This window comes from Salvia hispanica, chromosome 1 (genome assembly GCF_023119035.1).
Source record: "Salvia hispanica cultivar TCC Black 2014 chromosome 1, UniMelb_Shisp_WGS_1.0, whole genome shotgun sequence".
NCBI lineage: Eukaryota > Viridiplantae > Streptophyta > Magnoliopsida > Lamiales > Lamiaceae > Salvia > Salvia hispanica.
In genome coordinates, this window is record NC_062965.1 from 49,035,837 (window position 1) to 49,058,417 (window position 22,581).

Below are 22,581 nucleotides of genomic sequence, written 5' to 3' on the forward strand. Positions count from 1 at the left end.
TATTTTTATCAACAAATACATAAAAAAATCTCAATAAAACCATGTAAAAATCTCTATAAATATGTGTTGATATTTTCTTATACTAGTGTTGATATTCTTATGTCATATTGTTGATATTTGTAATACACTATGTTGATATCAAAAAACATTCACGAAAATTATCATATGATAACATAATGACGATATTACCATTTTGTTGATATTTTGTCTACTATTTATTGAGATTCGTAAGATTTAATCTCATCCACTCATTTTAAAATCTAAGGGTGGAGATTTGGTCTTGATTTTGGATTAGAGTGCTATAAGCATTAGAATATGACCCAGGACATGCTTATTTGTAAATTTATATCTATCTATACATATATAAAATGCGAGTTTTGGAATTAATAATGTCATTGTGGATTTTAAAAAAAAATCTAATGGAGTATATAAATTATAAGGATCAAATAAAGACAAACACTACCACTTTTATCATTAATCACCCACTGACCTATTAACTTTGAACCGCCGAAAATTCACGCTCCACTTCAAACGATGCCAAAACTACATTCTCACTATTTCTTGCGGTGAAAACAATTGAATCGTATCGCACGAGCGTGACACTAATTTACAAAAATATATAGATATAATCGAAAAGTACAAAAATCAAGTAAGCATTGAATATTCTTTTAGGTTTGAATACGGTAAAAATGATTAGACTGAAATTATTATTTAATATGATATTTACATCAAACAGATTTGAATTTGGTGAATTGATATACCTAAAAAAATATGTTTAACTTCACAAGAATTAGTAAGAGTATCCACAGTGGGAGGGTCGCGGCCCTTGGCCCAGAGTCGGCCCCCCACTACGAGAGCCACCGAGAGCCGCGGCGGGGGGAGGGGGGTGCCCAACTGAGAGCCACGGAGTCGGCCTAGGCGAGGGAGGCCCTTGGGCGCGTGGCTCGGCCCTCTACTGCATGGGGCCGAGAGCCGCGACCCTTGGGGTAATTTTGATTTTTTTTTTCCTGGAGAGGAATTTTGGAGAAGATGAAGTGGAGAGAAATATGAAGAGAGAGAGGAGGACGAAGGTTTCAATGGAGAGAGAGAAAAATTGTATGTATTAATTTAACATTAATTTTGAAAACAAATCATCTCTAAAACTAAATCCTTGTTAAATTGGTCAACTTTTTAATTAAGGATTGTGATTTCAATTTACACCCTAATTACGGAAATAATTAAAATTTGAATTTTTAATAAATATATTTACTTATAATTGTCAAATTTTTTAATATTAATTTAATTTTTTTTAATTATTATAGTCAAATAAAATTTATTCTACTTAAATCAAAAAGTATAACAAAAAATGCAAAAAATTAATTTTAAGTTTGGACTAGAGGGCCACCATGAAATGGCCAAGTTTTTTTGGTGGGAGGACTAACTGGGCATGCCCAAGTGGGCCCCCACGATGCCCTAATACTTAGTACAAAGTTATAATTATAAATGACTGTAATAATAGCACTATAACATTATTACTCTTTTATTTTATCAGTACTCCGTTTTCCTATCAAACCTAAAAATTTCCTTTACCAATTGATTCCTTTAAGACAGATCCAATCTCGGCAATCTCACCGCTGATCAAGGAAGAATGAGCAGAAGGGCTGCTGTTTCTGCAATAGATCTCGTTCATGGAAGAGGATTTCTGGGTCGATGATCTCATATATCGGGTATTCTCTCTCCATTCTCTCTCTTCTCAACCGAGGCTTCTCAACCTAAGCGGTACAGAATAGATTTCAATGATGTTAAAGAATTAGATGATGCTATTAAATTGTTTGGAAAAATGAAGAGTATGCAGCCGGAGCCTTCGATTCGAATGTACAACAATCTTATGAGTGTTAGTGCAAAGATTGAGCAGTATTCTTTTGCCCTTAATGTGTTTGATGAATTGCTTAAGATGGGTTTCCCTGTTGATATTTACACTATGAATATTGCGGTTAACTGCTGTTGCCATTTGAAAGATATATACTCTGGTTTTGCTGTAATGGCCTTCTTTTTTAAGAGTGGTTACGAACTGGATATCCCTACGTTCAACACTCTCATTAAAGGATTGTTTTTAGAGAACAAGGGGGATGAAGCAGTGAAATTATTCGAAAAGATTCTGGATTTGAAACTTTGTGAGCCTAATGAGATTATGATTTCGCACTTGATAGATGGGTTATGCAAAACTGGACACACAATTGCAGCCCATGATTGGCTTCGTCGATCGGAAAGTAGTGGGTGGAGACTTATACCCGTGAAGATCGACAAGGGTATTTCACCTGATGTTGTCTCATATACTTCCGTGATTAAGGGACTGTGTGAAAATGGTAGACAAGATTTTGTATGAAAGGTGAAATAGATAGAGCAAAACAGTTGCTTGATTGCATGGTAGAGATGGGCGTAAAGCCTAATATCGTTAGTTATAGCAGCTTATTAAATGGATATTGCAAGAAGGGAAGGGTGGATGAAGCTTGGCTTCTTTTTTTTTGAAATACCCGGTAAAGGTTTGGTGTATAATACGCATACTTGTACTACCATGATACACGGATTATTTAGTAAAAATAGATTTGTTGAGGGGTGGAAACTTTTCGGGGATATGGAAACCCAACAAATGCATCCCAACTTGCAAACGTACACTACATTGTTGGATGGACTGTGTAGGAATGGGGAGATAGATGAGGCTATTTCACTGGTACATATCATTGAAGATAACGGACTCCTAACATAGTCACATACAGTGCTCTCATAAATGGCTTATGCAAAAATGGAAAACATGACATTGCTAGGGATCTTTTCAATCAACTTCCATCAAAAGGTTTACAACCTGGTGCTCATTTATATAACACTATCATTGGTTCATTTTGTCAAGAAGGGTCTTTGGAGGAGGTAAAACGTTTGCTTGTAGAGATGGAGAACCGTGGCTGTGGACGTAATCTGTGACATACCATGTCATCATTGGGTGTCTGCTAAAGAAAATGAAGTTCACAAGGCAAGATCATTCATGGAAGAAATGCATGAAAAAGGATTCTCAACAGATTCTGCAACTTCCCCGGGGTTAAGTGGAGACGATATTTTCCTCAAATTGATGAAGAGCCTTGAACCCAAGGAAATTATATCCTAATCCATATCAAGATTCTTGTTCATGTAAGAGGTGAGTGACATCCAAACCAACCATTATCGCTATTCTTTATTCATAATAATACTGCTTTGGGTGTAGTTTTTTGCCTTTGCTAAATTTAGTGTTGGTATTTTGTTATTTCAAAGTTTTCTGATTGACTATAATGCATCAAAATAGGAATTCTTCGTTTGGTCTTTTCAGTTATTTTGTACACAATGTTACAGGTTGCTGCATGAAGTTTACATTTCAAGACATTTTAATCTAAAACTTGTATTGAAGCTGCTGATTTTAGTTCATTCTCTGTTTGTTTTCATAAACAGGCATCGTTATTTCTTGAGTGCAAGGCGAGTATTGATGCAGCACCAAAGATGGCACACGATGATATGCCTTTTCTCACACCGCATGCTACGTGCTTGTGCATTGCACACGAGCCTCCCGACCAATGGTGTTGGCACACAATAAGCTGCGTGTCGGAAAATTTTAAATATATGCTTGTTTGTAAATAGAAATAAAAACCTTGAAGTTATGCTCTTAAAGTTTATGTATGGCACAGGTTTTAATGTAGAATTGGTAAAGTGAGAGAGAAGGAGAAAAGTAACTGAGAAGAAGTGTTAGTGGAATGATGTGTAGAGTTATTATTTGTTGAAAATTTTTCATAAATGAATGTGCTTTATTTTTTGTGGACGGCCAAAAATGATAATTATGCTCTTTTTTTGTTGACGGAAGGAGTAAGTCATAACTTGTGAGGCTCAATTTGGTCAATAAACCTTGTAATGGACTTATATTTGGAATTGGAGTCTTCAATTTTAAAATTTTAAGAATATTTAAATTTAAAATAGATTTTCATAATTCTACATTTATGGACAAAGTAAATAACTACTAGTCTACTACTAGTACACACTGCATGCACGCGATACACACATCATACAAGACATACATTAATAGTTAATTAAAGGTAATATAGATTGATTTTATATTACGTGGAGTAATAAACTATCTAAAATTATAATATAAGTATTAAATATTTACTTCATAATAGGAGAACAATATAGTTCTAATTTCAATTCGTTTATAACCGGACTCATAATAAAATGAATCAAGCTTGGATATAGGAGTCTCCGCTTGGGCCTAATTCAATTCCACTAAAATTATTATCATGTTGTTAACGGAGCAGGTTCGCTCCAGATGCTAGTTGTGTTCGAGTTTAAAGATCATATGTCGGTTTGTGTTTAGGTTAGAATTTTTTTTTAATAGTGTATCATATTAACCCGCTCAATTAGTTCTCCTAAAAATTATTCCACTCATTAACCTTACATTAGCGGGAGTAATTACATCTTACGTACAAAATGTTTCATCAATATTTCAATTGAGTACAAAATGTTTTAAGTTAATAAATATCATACAAAAAAATTAATTAGTGTTATGAATTAATACATTTCGTCTAAAAATTACTAACATCATTACTTTTTTTATTTTTCATCATTTTCGACTCTAAAATTAGCTACAAATAGCTGAAGGTTAAATGTGAATTCATTGCTTGATAAAATGCTCATATGGCAATGCATAAGGTATTAATTTATTATTTAAAGAAATAATATCATGTCTTTTAGGCATAATTTTGGAGAAAAATAAGAAAAAGTAATAGTATTAGTGATTTTAGATCGAATATACTAATTCGTAGCACTAATTAAACTTTTTGTATAATATTTTGTTAACTTAAAATATTTTATACTCAATTGAAACATTAGTGTAACATTTCATATGTAAATTGTAATTATCCCTACATTAGTGAGGTGTTTAGTGTTATTATAACTGCATAATTATTTATTTATTTATTCATTCTTCTACTCCGTAGGGAGGGACTAGGGTTTTTTGTCATTTCTCTCAGACAAAACATCAAACATCTGGCGTGCGTGTGACGGCCTAACACATGCCCTCCAGTCACCGGGAAACTCCTCTTTCCGTCAAAGAATCGAGCATGGAGGGAGGAAGCGGCAGCGTCGCTGGGACTCTCCATGCATGTGACGAGCCAATTCTGCGCTGCCCCGTCGAGACCACCGCCGACGCCGGAGCAAATAACCTCAGTGACGCGCAAAACCTGCACTTGTCCGTGGACGAGCCAGCAGCCAAACGGCAAAAAAACGACGAGAATCAGAATGCGGACCGACAAATTGAGGTTGCTAGGGCTTCCCCTTCAGCTAGTCATTCAGGTTCTAACGGTGGGGAACTCGATTCTGCTACGAATCATAAATCTGGTGGTGATTTGGGAGAGAAGGATGCGAATGGGGTTAATGTGGCAGTAATTGGGGAACTAGAGCAAAAAAAGGAGTTAGGGAATAGTAATAGAGAGATGAAGGAGACTGAGAATAAGTGGCCAATGTTTAGTGATATTGTTGGTGGGTTGTGCATTTTAGATAATTTGAAAGACGAGGTGATTGCGCCGATGCTCCAGTTGAAGCTATTGCGGCACTTTGGAGGCGAACCTATGAACGCAATTCTGTTGCACGGCCCACCGGGCTGTGGGAAAACCATGTTGGCTCGAGCCATTGGCAATGAGGCCCGGGTGCCATTCTATGAAGCATCTGCTGTTGCGTTGAAGTCTGGAGCTTCAGGTATTGCGTTTTTTTGTCAAGATTGTTGCATTGTGCAACTATTTGAATGTCTATGAGTGCTGATTATTTCGGGGGATTGCAATTGCCTAGTAGACTTGATCGTGTAAATTGTGTGATATGCTTGTTGGAATCCTAATGGCCACTGAATGGAGATTATTTATGGTTGCATCATACTACATAATCGGCTGAGTGTGTTTGGCCGAGCTGGTGTCTATCAAATGCTGTTTATTTGGAGGAACTGCATTGTATGACTTATGATTGCGAACTCCGTAACGCTTTTGTTGGAACATGAATGGCCATTGAATGAGGCTTATTTAGTGGGATTGAAATAGCATCATATGACTTGATTGTGCAAATTGTGTGACGTGTTTTGTTGGATTCCCTGAGGCCACTGAATGCGGATTATATGTGGGTACATCATGATCATGCAAATTGTGTGATTTGTTGGTCGGAATGCTGGTGTCTGTTGAATGCAGTTTATTTAAAGGGACTACATTGTATGACTTTTCTGTGCAAAGTGTGTGACGTGTTTTTATTCATGTGACTGAGAAATATGTTACTGTCAGCTTTAAGCATATGTGCTTATAGATGGAGTCTCATGTGGCTGAAAATTGGCATATATGGACATGTGGGTTATATGATATCTTGGTGTTTCTATATGTGATTGAGCTACCTTTTGTAAATCTGAATGTATGTAGAATTGTAAGCAACCAAACACCTCAGTTGTTTCACTTTCTTATACATTGTGTTCACCCTGTTGAAAAGCACATGAGTGCAGGTAATGTCCAAGAATCAACCAAATGTTTAACTTGGCTAACATTTCTACTTGTACATTTTCTTAAAGAGGTTTCTCCTGATTCACTTCCATTTCTCTTGCTAAACCAATGTGTCACTAAGCTTTCTCACTTCTCTACAGCCTAATCTCTAGATTTTTGTATAATTCACTTTTCTAAGGATTGTGTTTTGTCGAATTGATCCTCAACCATCATTACTTTGTTTCTATTTCATTCCCATTTGACTTTTTTGAACCATGTTCAGGTATCCTAGAGTTGTTCTCCAGAGCATACAAGAACGCACCATCTATTGTGTTCATTGATGAAATTGATGCATTGACATCAGAAACAGAAAGTTTGCGCCATCAATGCCCAGTGAAACAGTTGATTGCTTGCATGAAGAAAGCTGTGAATGATGGTTCTGATTCTGAAATAACTAATAGTGGACCTGGTGGCTATGTGCTGACAATTGGAGCAACCAATAAGCCTAATGCTCTTGACCTTGCCTTAAGACGGCGGTTTGATCGTGAATTTATTTTAGATGTTCCAGACAACAATGAACGTCATTGGATACTAAAAGTTCTAACACGTAATAATAAGGTTGAAGGTTGTCTTGATCTTTCAGAGTTAGCTAGGTGGACTCAGGGTTTTGTAGCAGGAGATTTGGTAGAACTATTAAATAAGGCTCGTATGATTGCTTTTAATGATGCCATTACATATAGAGCTGACAAAAAGAGTTTTAACGATGGGTATGAAGCTAATAGAAAACCATTTTCAGATGAAGAATTGGAGAAACTCAGTTTAACCATGTGGGACTTTGAGGTAATCCTGCTCTTCTATTTTCTACAATATTGACACTGGATTAATTTATAATTTCCCCCCTTTTTTTGTTTCTTGAGTAAATGAGTATTGATACTGGATTAATTTATAATTTCCCCTCTTTTTTTGTTTCTTGAGTAAATGAGTATTGATACTGGATTAATTTATAATTTCCCCTCATTTTTGTTTCTTGAGTAATTGAGTATTGATACTGTGATTAATTTATAATTTCCCTTCTTTTTTTTGTTTCTTACACATTATTTATCCTTAAATGAGATTTTTCTTTTATTTTATCTATACGTACGGATCATTGAACCCCATTTCTTTTTTGTTACTTGAATAAAGTAATGTAAGATGACAACTAGATAGTCAATTCCCTCTAGGCTTGAAAGTCAGTAATCTGTTACGCCCTACCTTCATGCTATTCTATGTGGTGAGCAGTCATGAAGTGTAACTTACAAAAACCATAATTCTGTTTGAGGTTGGGGGCAGGGGAGTTGTTGCCTTGATATGTGTATTAACCTAGATGGCATAGACAGAATTGTGGGCAAATAAAGAGGATATGGAGGGATTTCATCTTTGGTGCACTTTCAAAAGTCTTCCTGTTTTTGTCATGTAGTGGCATAGATCACATTGTTGTTTTCTTCTTTAAAGTAAAGTTTCTCCCCCAACATGCTTCTGGTGATGTTTTTTGTGCAACTTCTTTAGCTTACTATTTCTGTGTACTACGTTAACTGGTGGATAATGGATATGCACAGCACAGTTTAATGCTTTTAGGTGTCATATTTTTTGTTAAACTAACATAAGACTTTTATCTTGTCCAATCAACATCGCTCTATCTAGAAACCTTCTTTTCATAGTGTCTCTCTCTCAAAATTTCCAAATTACCCCTTAAACTAGATATTTTGTTCTGGTTAGGTTTGGGCATATCCATGGAAACAAACATGAACATTCTACATTAGTCTATTGTATTTGTATATACACTGTGATAGAAGCCTGATCTGATATTAGTTAAAACTTTCTAGCTTTTATCATCTGGCTTTAAATTATTGAAAACAAACTTATGGCAGCAAGCTATTGAGACGGTTTGGCCTTCTGCTGAAATGGAAGATTTTTCCCTCACACCATATTTAAACTGGGATGATGTTGGAGGCCTTCAATTGTTGAAATTGGAATTTGAACGGCGCATAGTTAAGCGTATAAAGTATCCCCAAGTTTATGAGGTAGTTCCCTTTCCTTTTTTCGAGCTTATTTATATTTGGAAGCCTTCAGTTACTGTGAGAATTACCATCATATAGTTAAGGGGGTATAGTTTCTCAACTTCATAAGGTAGTTTCCTTTCCTAATTTTTTGATTGTTGATCATCTCATTTAGCATTTGGTATCTCAAGTTTGTACAAGTCTTTATGTCTTGTATGTTTGCATTTCTGCCAAACTTGCACAATTTTACATCGTATATCTTGTGACTAGCCAGCTGAAAATCATTGAGATAAAAGCTTGGTTAGATATGATTGCCCAATTATTCTTTTTCTTGCTCAACTCTCGGAGCTTAGCATTTTCTAAATAAGCTTATCTTTTATAGTCTCTTGGGGAAATTGGGGTGAAGAACTTTCCAACCTCCTTTTTCCTTTATGGTCCTCATGGTTGTGGCAAGGCATTGGTTGTCGAGGCTTTGGCTAAAGAAGCAGGAGCAAAATTCATGCATATCCAGGTTCTCTCTTTGGTTACATTTGATCTGAATATAGTTGGTAACCATTATAGACAATTGCTTCCTTATTGTGTTACTTTTGTTCTCCATACAGGGCACTGAACTATTGAAGTTTGGGTCATGGAGCAGATTGATGGTGGCAAATATTTTTCAATGTGCAAAACTTCACTCTCCATGTATAGTTTTCTTTGATGAGGTACTCTCTTTTTACTTCGTTCCAATCTCTCTGGTAATGGTATTATTTCTAAGGGTTTATTGTTAGAGATAATGGGCTGCTGTCTGGAAAACTCACAGAAAAAAAAGGAAACGGGTAGAGGGATGTCACGACAAAATAAATAAAGTAACAGAATATAAACTCAATAACTGGAACAAAATTTACATACATAAATGCCTCCGAAGAGGCCTATGGCTAGCCTTAAACTGCCATCCTACAATATACTCTTGAACCAAATCAAACTCTAAGAGATATACTTATCTCTAACAACAAACTAATGAAGAGATAAACTTATTCCTAACAAACTAATCACTTGACTCCTAAACAATAAACAACTAAAAGATACTGCAGGAATTAATTGGTAGTATCTTTTATTCTTAACCTGTTGCCCAAACTTCGACCCCAATTAACTTAATAGCCCAAACATAAAAATGTTACAAATGTAGCTTGTTCTTATCTCCGTTATCCACTTATAACAAGCAGAAAGTTATTAATACTAGTAGTTAATAAGGGGAGGGAGAAGCAGGATGCCTGAACAACCTTGTAAATAAACTTTTCTAAATGACATGTAAACAATCTAATACAATAGAGAGATATAGTGTCCATAAAGGCTTTGTGGTTTGCTTTGTATTTAGAGAAGAAAAAAGAGACATCAAGCTGTTCTTAAGAAGTGCTTAGGTTTTCCTTATTTAGTAATTGGTATAAAGTTCTAGCATTCCTGATATTGCTAAGACGTATCTCTAGTCTTCCTGGTTCTTTGGCTCAAGCACTAGTATTTTACAGGTCTTAGACATGATGTCTACTCTGTTCCTTTCTTTATCTTAATATATTAGCTAAAGCATGCTCAGTTCAAATGCTATGTATGTCTCGGTGTGCATTGAATGATTGACCAACGTCCTTTTCAACCAGTTGGAGTTATTTGACCTAGATGCTGTCGACGAATATCCAGAGGACGAAGATTTATGGAAGTCGGAGGCATATAATGAGGTACATAAATGGCTTTTTACAAATGCTGCCTTCACTAGTAATGTATTTATTACTTAGCAATTCTACATACTTAGCTAATAAGGATGATAATATCTTCTATTGCAGGTGGGGATCGAAGTTTATGAATTAAAAAACGAGTCACGTGTTTATGTGATTGTTTCATCAAGTAGGTACGGCATGCTTCATAGTTCAAAATGCAGAAATATTTTGCTCAAAGATTTCATCTTGTTTCATGTGCCTTTATTTGGCATCCCTTACCTTGCTGACATATTGGCAGGGTAGAGATTTTGGATCATCTCCCGCTCATCAAAAAAGACTTTGATAGGACTTTGTATGCTCCTCTTCCTACTCCAGAAGAAAGAGGAGAGATATTGAAAGCTCTAGCTCTACACAAGCCAATAGATGCTGAAGTGGATCTGGCGGCTCTAGGAAAACACGATGCTTGTAACAATTTCAGTGGCGCTGATCTATTTAATTTGGTAAGTGTCATTCTTGTCGACTCCTTATGAATGATGAAAACTATTGGTGTTTAGGGTTAACTATACATTAAGCAAATAAAAAAAAAATAAGGGAGCATCAGACATCTTTTATGTGATAAAGTATTAAACGTTCAAATATACTCAATATCATAAGTATCTGGTCTACCATGAACTATCGATGATGACCAATTAATTCGCTAACTGTGAGTAGAATCTTCTGAGAAACTTAATATGGAAATGCATGTGTAAAAATGAACTTTTGTAGTGCCACATACTCTCAATATATCTTTGTTTTGAGAATGGAAGCTAACTGATAAAAAAATATACTCTCTCTCGCTTATATGGGATTGGAAAATTTACTTTTACCATGTATTCTCACGTCAAATTCCGACTGCGAGAGTATCACATATCGGAAGAATCTTCCCGTCTTTGTACTTTTTAGTATAAATTGTTCAGAGAAGACAATTCAAGATAGTTCTGAGAAAATGTGATAGTTCATGATATGCTGACTATTTAGTTCAAAATCGATGTGGTGTTTTTGGCAACGATTTTCTCTCAAATGTGGATAAGCTGTAAATTTTGTTTGAACAACAGGTGACATTAGCTTCTCTGTTTGCCATTGAACGACCGTCATTGTCCTGTGGGGGTAGCATGACCATCAAAAACGAAGATTTCGACGAAGTGTTCTACAAAATCGCCCCTTCTCTCTCGGCCGAGGTGCTGTTGGTTTCCTACTATGTTTTATTCCTTATTTACTCGTACTTTGCCTCACATCTTAATATTTTTGTGTCCAGGAAATCCAGAAATGGGCGCTACACGCGGAGACAATTGATGTTGTTCGCGGCTTATCCGTGACGCAGTGGTAGACTTATGTTTAACTTATTTGCTTCAATGTATGGGTGAATGATGTGAGTTTTGTTCCGGTCTTCTTAGGTTTATTCATCAATTTAAAGTTAATCTCATTTTACAAGTACATGCTATACCTCATATTTCACTCTCACCTCAAAATTGTCATTTTAAGGATGCGATAAAAACAACTTCCTAAAGATGCGATATATATCAATCAAATGGAGAACATATCCCTTCCAAATATGTGTATACTTGGGGAAATGTTGAACATGCTAGACCAGAACGACACTGTTTATACATACTGAAATTTGGCTTAATCGTCCCAAGTAAACTGGCTTTGATAATGTGTGCAACACTGCATGCGAGTATATTGTTTGTAGATAAGGGCTAATTGCATAATTAAACAATATTTTACATTTGTTTCTTATTGTTAAACAATAGTACAAAAAGTTCTATCTATGTTTTAATTTAATATACATTATGTCGTATGACTGAGCATAATTAACTCTTTACCTATTTGGTATATAAAACACAAAAAAATATAATGAATTTTTTTGCATCAATATAAAAGGATGACAAAACTTTTTGTATAATAAATACTCTCTCCATCCCACAATAAGAATTACATTTTGCTATTTATGCTTGTTCCACAATAAAAATCACATTTCACTTTTACAATAAATGATAGTAAGTAGGTTTCATATTTCACTAATTTATTTCACTCATATTCTATTATAAAATTAATATAAAAATATGGATCTCATATTCCATTAACTTTTCTAACACACTATTCTTTACCATTCTTAAAACTCTACGTTCACACCAAATATGACTCTTATTGTAGAATGGAGAAGTATGATACAATAACGTACAATAACATTTTATGCTCAACACAGACAAAGAATTATTGACATCTAAATAAAAATAACAGAATATGCTAAAATGAAATACAAATATAACTCTTTGTGTACTAGCATAATTATATTTAAATTTTAAATTTTTTTGTATTAATATGAAACAAAAGTAAAATAAGTACTTTATCGGTCCCATAAAAAATGTCACACTTGTGGGACGACCTAGGATTTTAGGAGGTTTTGTATTGTGTGTTAAACGGAGAAAGAAAATATAATTTTTATATTAATGTGAAAAAAAAAAAAACTTTTTTCAAATATGAAAATGTGACATATTTATGGGATTGAGGGAATAATATTTTGTAGCAGTCTTAACTCTTAGGGCATGAATAACGCTATCGGGCCGGGCCGCAACTCGCGAGTCCCGGCCCGTGTTTAGCGTTGGAGGAGGTTGAGTCACGGCCCGGGACGGTCCCGAGGACGCAGTTGCGTCCCCGGGCCGCTCCCGAGGCCCGTCCCGGCCTAGCGTTAATCGGCATGGGCCGTGCCGCAATGAGTCCCGGCCCGGCGTTATTTGTGGTTCGGGCCGGGCCGGGCCGGGCCGCAACTTCAATAAAATTTTTTTTTTAAATCAAAAATTAATATATAATACCACTCTTCCATCCATTTTCAAATTACTTCAACTTCATTTCTCTCACTCTCACGATAAAATTCGAAAAATCAAATGGCTCGTGTATTAATATGAAACAAAAGTAAAATAAGTACTTTATCGGTCCCATAAAAAATGTCACACTTGTGGGACGACCTAGGATTTTAGGAGGTTTTGTATTGTGTGTTAAACGGAGAAAGAAAATATAATTTTTATATTAATGTGAAAAAAAAAAAAACTTTTTTCAAATATGAAAATGTGACATATTTATGGGATTGAGGGAATAATATTTTGTAGCAGTCTTAACTCTTAGGGCATGAATAACGCTATCGGGCCGGGCCGCAACTCGCGAGTCCCGGCCCGTGTTTAGCGTTGGAGGAGGTTGAGTCACGGCCCGGGACGGTCCCGAGGACGCAGTTGCGTCCCCGGGCCGCTCCCGAGGCCCGTCCCGGCCTAGCGTTAATCGGCATGGGCCGTGCCGCAATGAGTCCCGGCCCGGCGTTATTTGTGGTTCGGGCCGGGCCGGGCCGGGCCGCAACTTCAATAATTTTTTTTTTAAATCAAAAATTAATATATAATACCACTCTTCCATCCATTTTCAAATTACTTCAACTTCATTTCTCTCACTCTCACGATAAAATTCGAAAAATCAAATGGCTCGAATGTTAGAGACGGCGATGCCCGCAATCCAAGAGGAAATCAACAACGAGGTGGAACGCCATCAAGCTGCTATCCAAGCGTGGAACGAGCAACATGACCGGGTACCGCGTACTCGGATGTATATCCACCGAGACCGTGAACAAGCTGGTTTCCTTCCGACGTGCGCAATGTCATGGCCCGTTCAGCGGCGATGCGCCAAGAAGATCAACACACACGCCTCCAAGCGGATCTAATTGAAGAAATTTGGAACCGCAATTGACTTATGTTTTAAATTTTTTTTTTCGAATTTTTAAATTTCATTGTTGTAATTTTCTATTTTCCGACTGAACAATGAATTTTCCGGGTTTTAATTGTTCAACGTATTCTATTTTACGATTAAAATATGTTGTGAATAGTGCAGATGAATAGTTGTGGCCTGAGTTGTGGCCCGAGTTATGACCTACGGTGTTAATGGAGTTGTGGCCTGGAACCCCTAATTTGAGGGAATGATGACGTAGAGGGACTTGCGGCCCAAATCCGGGCCAGGGTTATTCATGCTCTTACCCCTCCAAAATCCAAATACTGAGCCCGGCAAATTCATCACACACTTCAACTGACAGTAACCTAAACATGCCCACAAGTCACCGGGAAACTCCTCTTTCCGGCGAAGAAGCGAGCATGTCCGAAGAAATCGGAAGCGTCGCCAGGGCTCTCCAAGCGTGTGACGACCAAATTCAGTGCTGCTCCGTCGATACCGCCGCCGCCTCTGGAGCAAAAAACCCCAGCGACTCGCAAAACTTGCAGTTATCTGTGGACGAGCCAGCAGCCAAACGGCAGAAACATGACGAGATTCAGAGTCCGAATCGGCAAATTGAGGTAGCTAGGGCTTCCGCTTCAGCTATTCATTCAGATTCTAACGTTAAGGAACTCGATTCTGCTAGGGATCATAAATCTGGGGGTGATATGGGAGAAAAGGATGCGAATGGGGGTAATGTGGCAATAATTGGGGAACTAGAGCAAGGAAATGAATTAGGGGATAGTAAGAGAGAGGTGAAGAAGACTGAGAATAAGTGGCCAATGTTTAGTGATATTGGTGGGCTGTCTTATACATTGAACTGTTTGAAAGAGGAGGTGATTGCGCCGATGCTCCAGTTGAAGCTACTGCGGCACTTTGGAGGCAAACCTATGACCTCAATTCTGCTACACGGGCCACCAGGCTGTGGGAAAACTATGTTGGCTCGAGCCATTGGCAATGAGGCCCGGGTGCCGTTCTATGAAATATCTGCTGTTACGTTGAACTCTGGAGTTTCAGGTATTGCGTTTTATGTCGAGATTGCTGCATCATATGACTTTGTTTACAAAGTGTGAAATGCTTTTGTTGGAACATGAATGACCATTGAATGCCTCTTATTTAGAGGGATTGCATTTGCATCATATGACATGACTGCAAATTATGTGATGTGTTTCTTAAAATCCTCGTGGGCACGGAATGCAGATTATATAGGTGTGCAACATGTTCAGGAAAATTGTGTGATGTGTTTATCGGAATGTTGATGTCTATTGAATGCAGTAGATTTAGAAGGAATGCATCGATGGCTATTTTTAAGCAAAGCTTGTTATGTGTTTTTTTGTTCAATGTGACCTTCGAAATACGTTACTGCCAGGTTTAGCGTATCTTCTTGCTGATGGAGTCTTATTTGGTTTAAAATTGGCAGATATTGATGCGTGGGTTATATGCTATCTTGGTTTTTCTGTATGTGATTGAGCTACCTGTTCGTAAATCTGAATTTATGTAGAATTGTATGCAATTAAAACAGCTTAGTCGGTTTCACTATCTTATGCTCCTACATTGCTGATATGCTATTATGCTGAGTGTTACCATATTGGTAATCAAATTAGTACAAGTAATCTGAAGGAATAAACTAAATATTTAGCTTAGGCTAACTTTTCTACTTGTTCATTTTTTAAAGAGGCTTCCCCTGATTCACTGATTTCTCTTGCTAAACCACTGTGTCACTAAGCTTTCTGACTTCTCTACATCCTAAACTGTAGATATTTGTAAAATAACTTTTCTAAGTATTGTGTTTCATCGAATTAATGCTCAACTATCATTACTTTGTTTCCATTTCTTTTTTGACTTTTTTGAACCATGTTCAGGTATCCTAGAGTTGTTCTCCAGAGCATACATGAACGCACCATCCATTGTGTTCATTGATGAAATTGATGCATTGACTTCAAAAACAGAAAGTTTGTTGCAATGCCCATTAAAACAGTTGATGACTTGCATGAAGGAACCTGTGAATGACGGTTCTGAAATTGAAAGATCTAATAGTGGCCCTGGTGGCTATGTTCTGACGATTGGAGCAACCAATAAACCTAATGCTCTTGACCTTGCCTTAAGGAAGCAGTTTGATCGTGAATTTTTCTTAGATGTTCCAAAAACAAATGAACGGCATGACATACTATCTGTTCTAACACGTAATCATAAGTTTGAAGTTGGTTTTGATCTATTGGAGTTAGGTAGGTGGACTCAGGGTTTTGTAGCTAGAGATTTGGCACAACTAGTCAATGAGGCTTGTATGATTGCTTTAAATGGAGCCATTAGGTCGAGAGCTTACAAAAAGAAGTTTAACGATGGGTATGAAGCATATGGAAATCCATTTTCAGATGAAGAATTGGAGGGACTCAGATTAACCATGTCCAATTTTCATGTAATCCTATTCTTTTATTCCCTACAAGTTGGTAAAAAAATGAATTGAGAATTGATACTGGATTGATCTATAATCTTCCCTATTTTTTTATTTTATTTTTGTATTCTAAAAAGAATTTTTTCTTAAAACCTATACGTACTGACCATTGAACCCCTTGTCTTTTGTGTTATTTGACAAGAATAATGTAACATTATTAGAAGGAACTTTTGATTCTGGGGTTGGTCTTTTTTGTGTCAACATATTTAGCTTATAATATTTGCATATTGCATTAACTGGTTGGATTATGCATGGTTTAATGCTTTAAGTGTCATATTTTTTGTTTTGTTGAACTAACTATAAGGCTTTTATCTTTCTTAATCAACATTACCTTATCTAGCTACCTTCTTTTCATAGTCTCTGTCTCTCAAATTGTCCAAATTACCCATGAAACTAGATAGTATTTTGTTTTGGTTAAATTTTGGCATATCTGTGGAAACAAATATGAACTTTATATATAAGTTTATTGTATAATCACTATGATATAACCATATATTAATTAAAAACTTTCTACCTTTCACCTTCTGGCTTATGGCAGGCAGCTATTTCCATGGCATGTCCTTCTGCTGAAATGGAAGAGTTTTCCAAAACATCATCTACAAACTGGAATGATGTTGGAGGCCTTCAATTGTTGAAATTGGAATTTGAACGCCGAGTAGTTAAGCACATAAAGTTTCCACAAGTTTATGAGGTAGTTCCCTTTCCTTTTGTTGAGCTGATTTATGTTTGGAGAGAGGCCTTCTATTACTGTGAGAATTATCATCATATAGTTAAGGGTATATAGTTTCTTTACTTCATAAGATAGTTCCCTTCCTAATTTATTGATAGTTGATTGTCTCATTTAGCAATGTGGTATCTCAAGTTTTTAAATGCTTGTATTGTCAAGTCTTTATGTATCATATGTTTGCTCTTCTACGAAACTTGCACAATTTTACACTATATACCTTGTGACTAGCCAGCTGAAAATCACTGGGATTATAAGCTTGGTGAGGTAAGATTTCCCAATTATCCTTTTTATTGCTCATCTCTGGGAGCTTAGCATTTTCTAAATAAGATTTTCTTTTATAGTCTCTTAGGGAAATTGGGGTGAAGGACTTCCCAACCTCCTTTTTCCTTTATGGTCCTCATGGTTGTGGGAAGACATTGATTGTCGAGGCTTTAGCTAAAGAAGCAGGAGCGAATTTCCTTCATATCAAGGTTGTTCTTTGGTTACATTTGATATGAATATTGTTGTTAACCGCTGAAGATCATTGATTTTTTATTTTGTTACTTTTGTTCTCCATATAGGGTTCAGAACTATCAAAGTTTGGTGAGCTGAGCACGATGATGGTGGAACATATTTTCAAATATGCAAAACTTCGCCCTCCATGTATAGTTTTCTTTGATGAGGTACTTCCTTTTTACTTTGTTCCAATCTTGCTTATAATGGTAATATTCCTATCGTTTATTCTTAAACTGTAGCCCAAACTCGACCCCAAGGTAATTTTTACCCCAACCCAAAAAATATTACAAATATAGCTTGACTTATCTCTGATATCTACTTATAACAAGCAGAGAATTATTAGTATTAATTAACAAGGGTAGGGGAGAAGTGGAATGCCTGAACAGCCTTGTAAAGAAACTCACTATAAATAACATGTAATCAACCTAATACAAAAGAGAGATAGTACCCATAAAGGCTTAGTGTTTTGCTTTGTATTTAAACAATAAATTAGAGACATCATACCGTTCTCAAGAAATGAAATGTTCGCTTAGGTTCCTTAGTTGATAGAAAGTCCTTACATTCCTGAAATTGCTAAGAGTTATCTATGGTCTTTCTGGTTCTCTGTCTCCAGCACTAGTATTTGCAGGTCTTAGACATGGTGTCCTCTCTTTTCCTTTCTTTTCCAAATATATAGCTTAAGCATGCTAATCTCAAATTGCTATGTATGCTCGGTGTTTATTGAATAATTTATAATCTCTTATGGCCAAACATCCTTTTCTATCAGTTGGACATATTCAACCCAGATGATTTCACAGAGGAAGATCTAGAGGAGGACATAACTGAATGGCAGTCGGTCGAATATAAAGAGGTCCATAAATGGCTTTTTGCAAATGTTGCCTTATTAATTTACTCCGTATTTGTTGTTTAGCATATCTGCATATTTAGCTTATAAGGATGATAGTATCTTCTATTGCAGATATGGAGCCAAACTTTTGATATAAAAAAAGGATCACATGTTTACGTGATTGTTTCATCGAGTAGGTAAGGTTCATTGTTCAAAAAGCAGAAATATTTTTCTCAAAGAGTTTATCGTTGTTTCATGTGCCCCATTTTCTCATCTTTATCTTACTAACATATTGGCAGGGTAGAGGTTTTGGATCGTATCTCGTTCATCAAATCAGACTTCGATAGGATTTTTTATGCTCCTCTTCCTACCCCAGAAGAAAGAGGAGAGATATTGAAAGCCCTTGCTCTACACAAGCCAGTAGATGTTAAAGTGGATCTGGTGGCTCTAGGAAATCACCATGCTTGTCACAATTTTAGTGGCGCTGATCTATTTACCTTGGTAAGTGCCATTCTTGTCTAACTTCTTATGAATGATGAAAACTATTGGTGTTCTGGTTTAACTATAATAGCTGCATAGGTTAAGCAAATAAAAAAGAATAAGGGAGCATTAGACATCTTTGTTGTGATAAAATACTAAACGTTCAAATATACTCCATACCTTGGGTATTTTGGTCTATCATGAACTATCGATGTTATCCAATTAATTTGCGAACTGTGATAAACTATGTAAATCTATCTATAACCGGATAAGTTCTCCAATGCTTGGAAGTTGAGTAGGATCTTCGGAAATTTAACATGGAAATAAATGTGTTACAACGAACTTTTATAATGCCACATTATCTAAAAGTATCGTTGTGTTCATAAAGCAAGAGTCATCATGTGATGGAAATTTTTTCCGTCTCTGTACTTTTGGAGTATAAATTGTTCAAAGTAGACAATTCAAGATAGTTCTGAAAAAATGTGGTAGCTCATGATATATATGACTATTTAGTTCAAAAACAGTGTTGTGTTTTTTGGCAACATTTTTCTCTCAGATGTACATAAGTGGTAAATTTTGTTTAAACAATAGGTGACGATAGCTTCTCTGTTCGCCATTCAACGACCATCATTGTCCTGTGGGGGTAGCATGACCATCACAAGTAGTGATTTCAATAAAGCGTTACACAAAGTCCCCCTTTCTCACTCGGACGAGGTGCTGCTGGTTTGCTACTATATTTTATTTCTTTATTTCCTCGATTAAACGCCTCACGTCTTGATATTTTTTGGTCCAGGAACTCCAGAAATGGGCGCAACACGTGATTGATTGATGTTGTTCATGGCTTATCCGTGTCGCAGTGGTAGACTTATGTTAACTTTACTTACTCGTTTATATGTATATGTGAATGATGTGAGTTTCATTTCCTTATCTTTTGAGGTGAGAGTGGGCCAAAATATGTTCGTGTCTCATCAATATCTAATGACATATTTGTAGTTTTATTATCACTGAACTTGCATAAATATTGTTTAATGCTTCTTGGCTCGTCCGATAATCTACAGTTAATTATGTGTGAGAGATGAAGGACTGGGAGTCCCTACACATCATTTTTTTTTTTACAGGGTCTTTGATTTTACTCGATTTTTGTAAAATAAGAATGCAAAATTCTTTTCAAAAATTTCAATCACCTAAAATTATACTCAAAATAAAATGTAGAGCTTTTTTTGGCTTCGTTCCTAGTGTTATTTGAGGTATTAAGGATTAAGGGGCACTCTCACTAGGGCATGACACATGCCCTGTTGATGCCAATGCCACACGCAAAACAACTACACATGGTAAGAGCATAAGAATAGGCCAGCCATAGGCCAACCACTCTCTCTGCCACGCCATCAGCACTAAATCCACCTGCCACATCAGATTTAGGTTAGCCATTGGCCAGCCGCAATAAAAATAATTCAAAAAATAGTACATTTACGAAATTAAAATTACGATTAAATTACGGAATTAAATTTACGAGACATACGAGAAAATCTATTAATTGCATTAAAAAAAAGTACATAGATAAAAACAAAAGTACATAGATTAAAAAAAAATTACATAATAAAGAAAAAAAACTATCGCCGTGCAGTCCTCCGTGCCCACAACTCTTCAATTATATCATTTTGGAGTTGAATATGAGCTTCCACTTGGCGCATGTCGGCATATTCCTTGAGGCGGCCGGCTTCATCGAGAGGTACCCCACGTCGTACGCTAGGGGTGGCCGTTCCGTGGCTTGGACCGGCTTCATCGTCATTGACCCAACTAGTCGGTTGTACGCCTTCGTCTTCGACGATCTTGTTGTGCATGATAATGCAGACGTACATTATTTGGGAAACGCATTTGACATCCCACAAACGCGTTGGACCCTTAATTGCCGCCCATCGAGACTGGAGCACACCAAATGCGCGCTCCACGTCCTTGCGCGCCACTCCTGCCGTTTCGCAAAGTAGGCCTTCCTTTCATCACTTGCGTGCCCGATCGTCTTCACAAAGACAGGTCACCTAGGGTATATCCCATCCGCCAAGTAGTAGCTCATATCATGTCGGTTGCCGTTGGCCACAAGTGAGGCGGCTGGACCGATGCCCTGACACTTATCGTTGAAGAGGGGCGACGAGTTCGGGACGTTGAGGTCGTTGTTCGACCCGGCTACCCCAAAATACGCATGCCGAGATCCACAGCCGTAATCAGCTACGGCCTCGAGGATCATCGTGGGATTCTTTGACTTGTAGCTGGTCGTGTAGGCCCCCTTCCAGGCGGTCGGACAGTTCTTCCACTCCCAATGCATACAATCTCTGTTGTCTAACATCCCAAGGAACCCATGCTACTCCCCGTGCATCAGCATAAAATTCTGACAATCTTGGGGAGTAGGGCTTCGAAGGTACTGCTCACACGAAAATCTTTATCACGCCCTGACAGAAAAACTTCAGACATTGCAGAGAAGTCGTCTCACCAATTTGGAGGTACTCATCCCACATTTCTGCCGCGCCTCCGTAGGCCAACTGCCTGATTGCCGTCGTGCACTTTTGGATAGGGGTGTGGCCGGGTCTGCCAGCCGCATCGTGCCTGAAGCGGAAATACAGATATCGACGCTCCAAAGCGTCAACGTACGCATAAACAACTCCATGCGCATTCTAAAACGCCGCCTGATCATGTTTGCGGGAAACCGCGGGTTCTCTGAAAAGTAGTCATCATATAGCCGTGATGTGCAGCTATGTGATCCGATCAATCAGCTGCTCGGTGGTGGACAACGGTGGAGGGCGGGTACCACCTGCTTGTTCCACCCTGTCGCATATACCGCTCCATCTCGCGGTTCATGTAGGCCTCCATAGCCTCGTTCATCCGTCCGTTCGTACTCCTCGGCATCCCCGCCACTACCACCACACAGCTACCACCGCGTTACTCATCCCTCGATGTTGCTCTTGCATAGAAAGTTAGAGAGAGAGAAAACTCGTTAAAACAAGTGGTGCAAATGAAAATGAAACTAAAATCGCGTATATATAGGTTGCGCATTCTAAAACGCCGCCTGATCATGTTTGCGGGAAACCGCGGGTTCTCTGAAAAGTAGTCATCATATAGCCGCTGATGTGCAGCTATGTGATCCTCGATCAATCACTGCTCGGTGGTGGACAACCGGTGGAGGGCGAGGTACCACCTGGCTGTTCCACCCGTCGCATGTACCGCTCCATCTCGCGGTTCATGTAGGCCTCCATAGCCTCGTTCATCCGTCGTTCGTACTCCTCAAGATCCCCACCACTACCACCACCGCTACCACCCGCGTTACTCATCCCTCGATGTTGCTCTTGCATAGAAAGTTAGAGAGAGAGAAAACTCGTTAAAACAAGTGGTGCAAATGAAAATGAAACTAAAATCGCGTATATATAGGTTTTCAAAAACTAAAAAAAAAACGAAAATAGACGCTGGCCGATCGGCACGCCACAATGGCGGCCAGCGCCACCGAATCGGCTAGCCCACGCCGATTTTCTAGCCTATTCGCCGCTGGCCGATTGCAATGGTTCGGCTAGCCGATCGGCCAGCGCCGCGAATCGGCTAGCCGGT

General features: G+C 37.7%; 2 protein-coding genes and 1 pseudogene across 5 annotated transcripts; all 3 read left to right on the top strand.

Annotated features, from left to right (window-relative positions):
• Nucleotides 1-1,534: 1,534 nt before the first annotated feature.
• LOC125221881 lies at nucleotides 1,535-3,741 on the top strand (annotated as a pseudogene).
• A 1,256-nt stretch (nucleotides 3,742-4,997) lies between these two features.
• On the top strand, nucleotides 4,998-11,700 carry LOC125221865 (cell division control protein 48 homolog C-like). Of its 2 annotated transcripts, XM_048124179.1 has the most exons (10): nucleotides 4,998-5,748; nucleotides 6,787-7,343; nucleotides 8,411-8,563; nucleotides 8,922-9,050; nucleotides 9,142-9,243; nucleotides 10,171-10,248; nucleotides 10,354-10,418; nucleotides 10,526-10,727; nucleotides 11,322-11,444; nucleotides 11,522-11,700. In XM_048124179.1, the coding sequence occupies exons 1-10, from the start codon at nucleotides 5,067-5,069 to the stop codon at nucleotides 11,591-11,593; spliced, it is 2,163 nt and encodes a 720-aa protein (XP_047980136.1). In that variant the 5' UTR covers nucleotides 4,998-5,066; the 3' UTR covers nucleotides 11,594-11,700. The 2 variants fall into 2 exon arrangements, with proteins under 2 accessions (XP_047980136.1, XP_047980143.1); XM_048124186.1 differs by lacking the exons at nucleotides 11,322-11,444; nucleotides 11,522-11,700 and having other exon boundaries at nucleotides 10,354-10,414; nucleotides 10,526-10,656.
• A 2,589-nt stretch (nucleotides 11,701-14,289) lies between these two features.
• On the top strand, nucleotides 14,290-20,031 carry LOC125201695 (cell division control protein 48 homolog C-like). 3 transcript variants are annotated; one of them, XM_048099908.1, is made up of 11 exons: nucleotides 14,290-15,027; nucleotides 15,873-16,426; nucleotides 17,001-17,153; nucleotides 17,418-17,453; nucleotides 17,531-17,659; nucleotides 17,750-17,851; nucleotides 18,451-18,534; nucleotides 18,643-18,707; nucleotides 18,810-19,011; nucleotides 19,582-19,704; nucleotides 19,784-20,031. In XM_048099908.1, the coding sequence occupies exons 1-11, from the start codon at nucleotides 14,346-14,348 to the stop codon at nucleotides 19,817-19,819; spliced, it is 2,166 nt and encodes a 721-aa protein (XP_047955865.1). In that variant the 5' UTR covers nucleotides 14,290-14,345; the 3' UTR covers nucleotides 19,820-20,031. The 3 variants fall into 3 exon arrangements, with proteins under 3 accessions (XP_047955865.1, XP_047955866.1, XP_047955867.1); XM_048099909.1 differs by having other exon boundaries at nucleotides 19,793-20,031; XM_048099910.1 differs by lacking the exon at nucleotides 17,418-17,453.
• The last annotated feature ends 2,550 nt before the right edge of the window (nucleotides 20,032-22,581 follow it).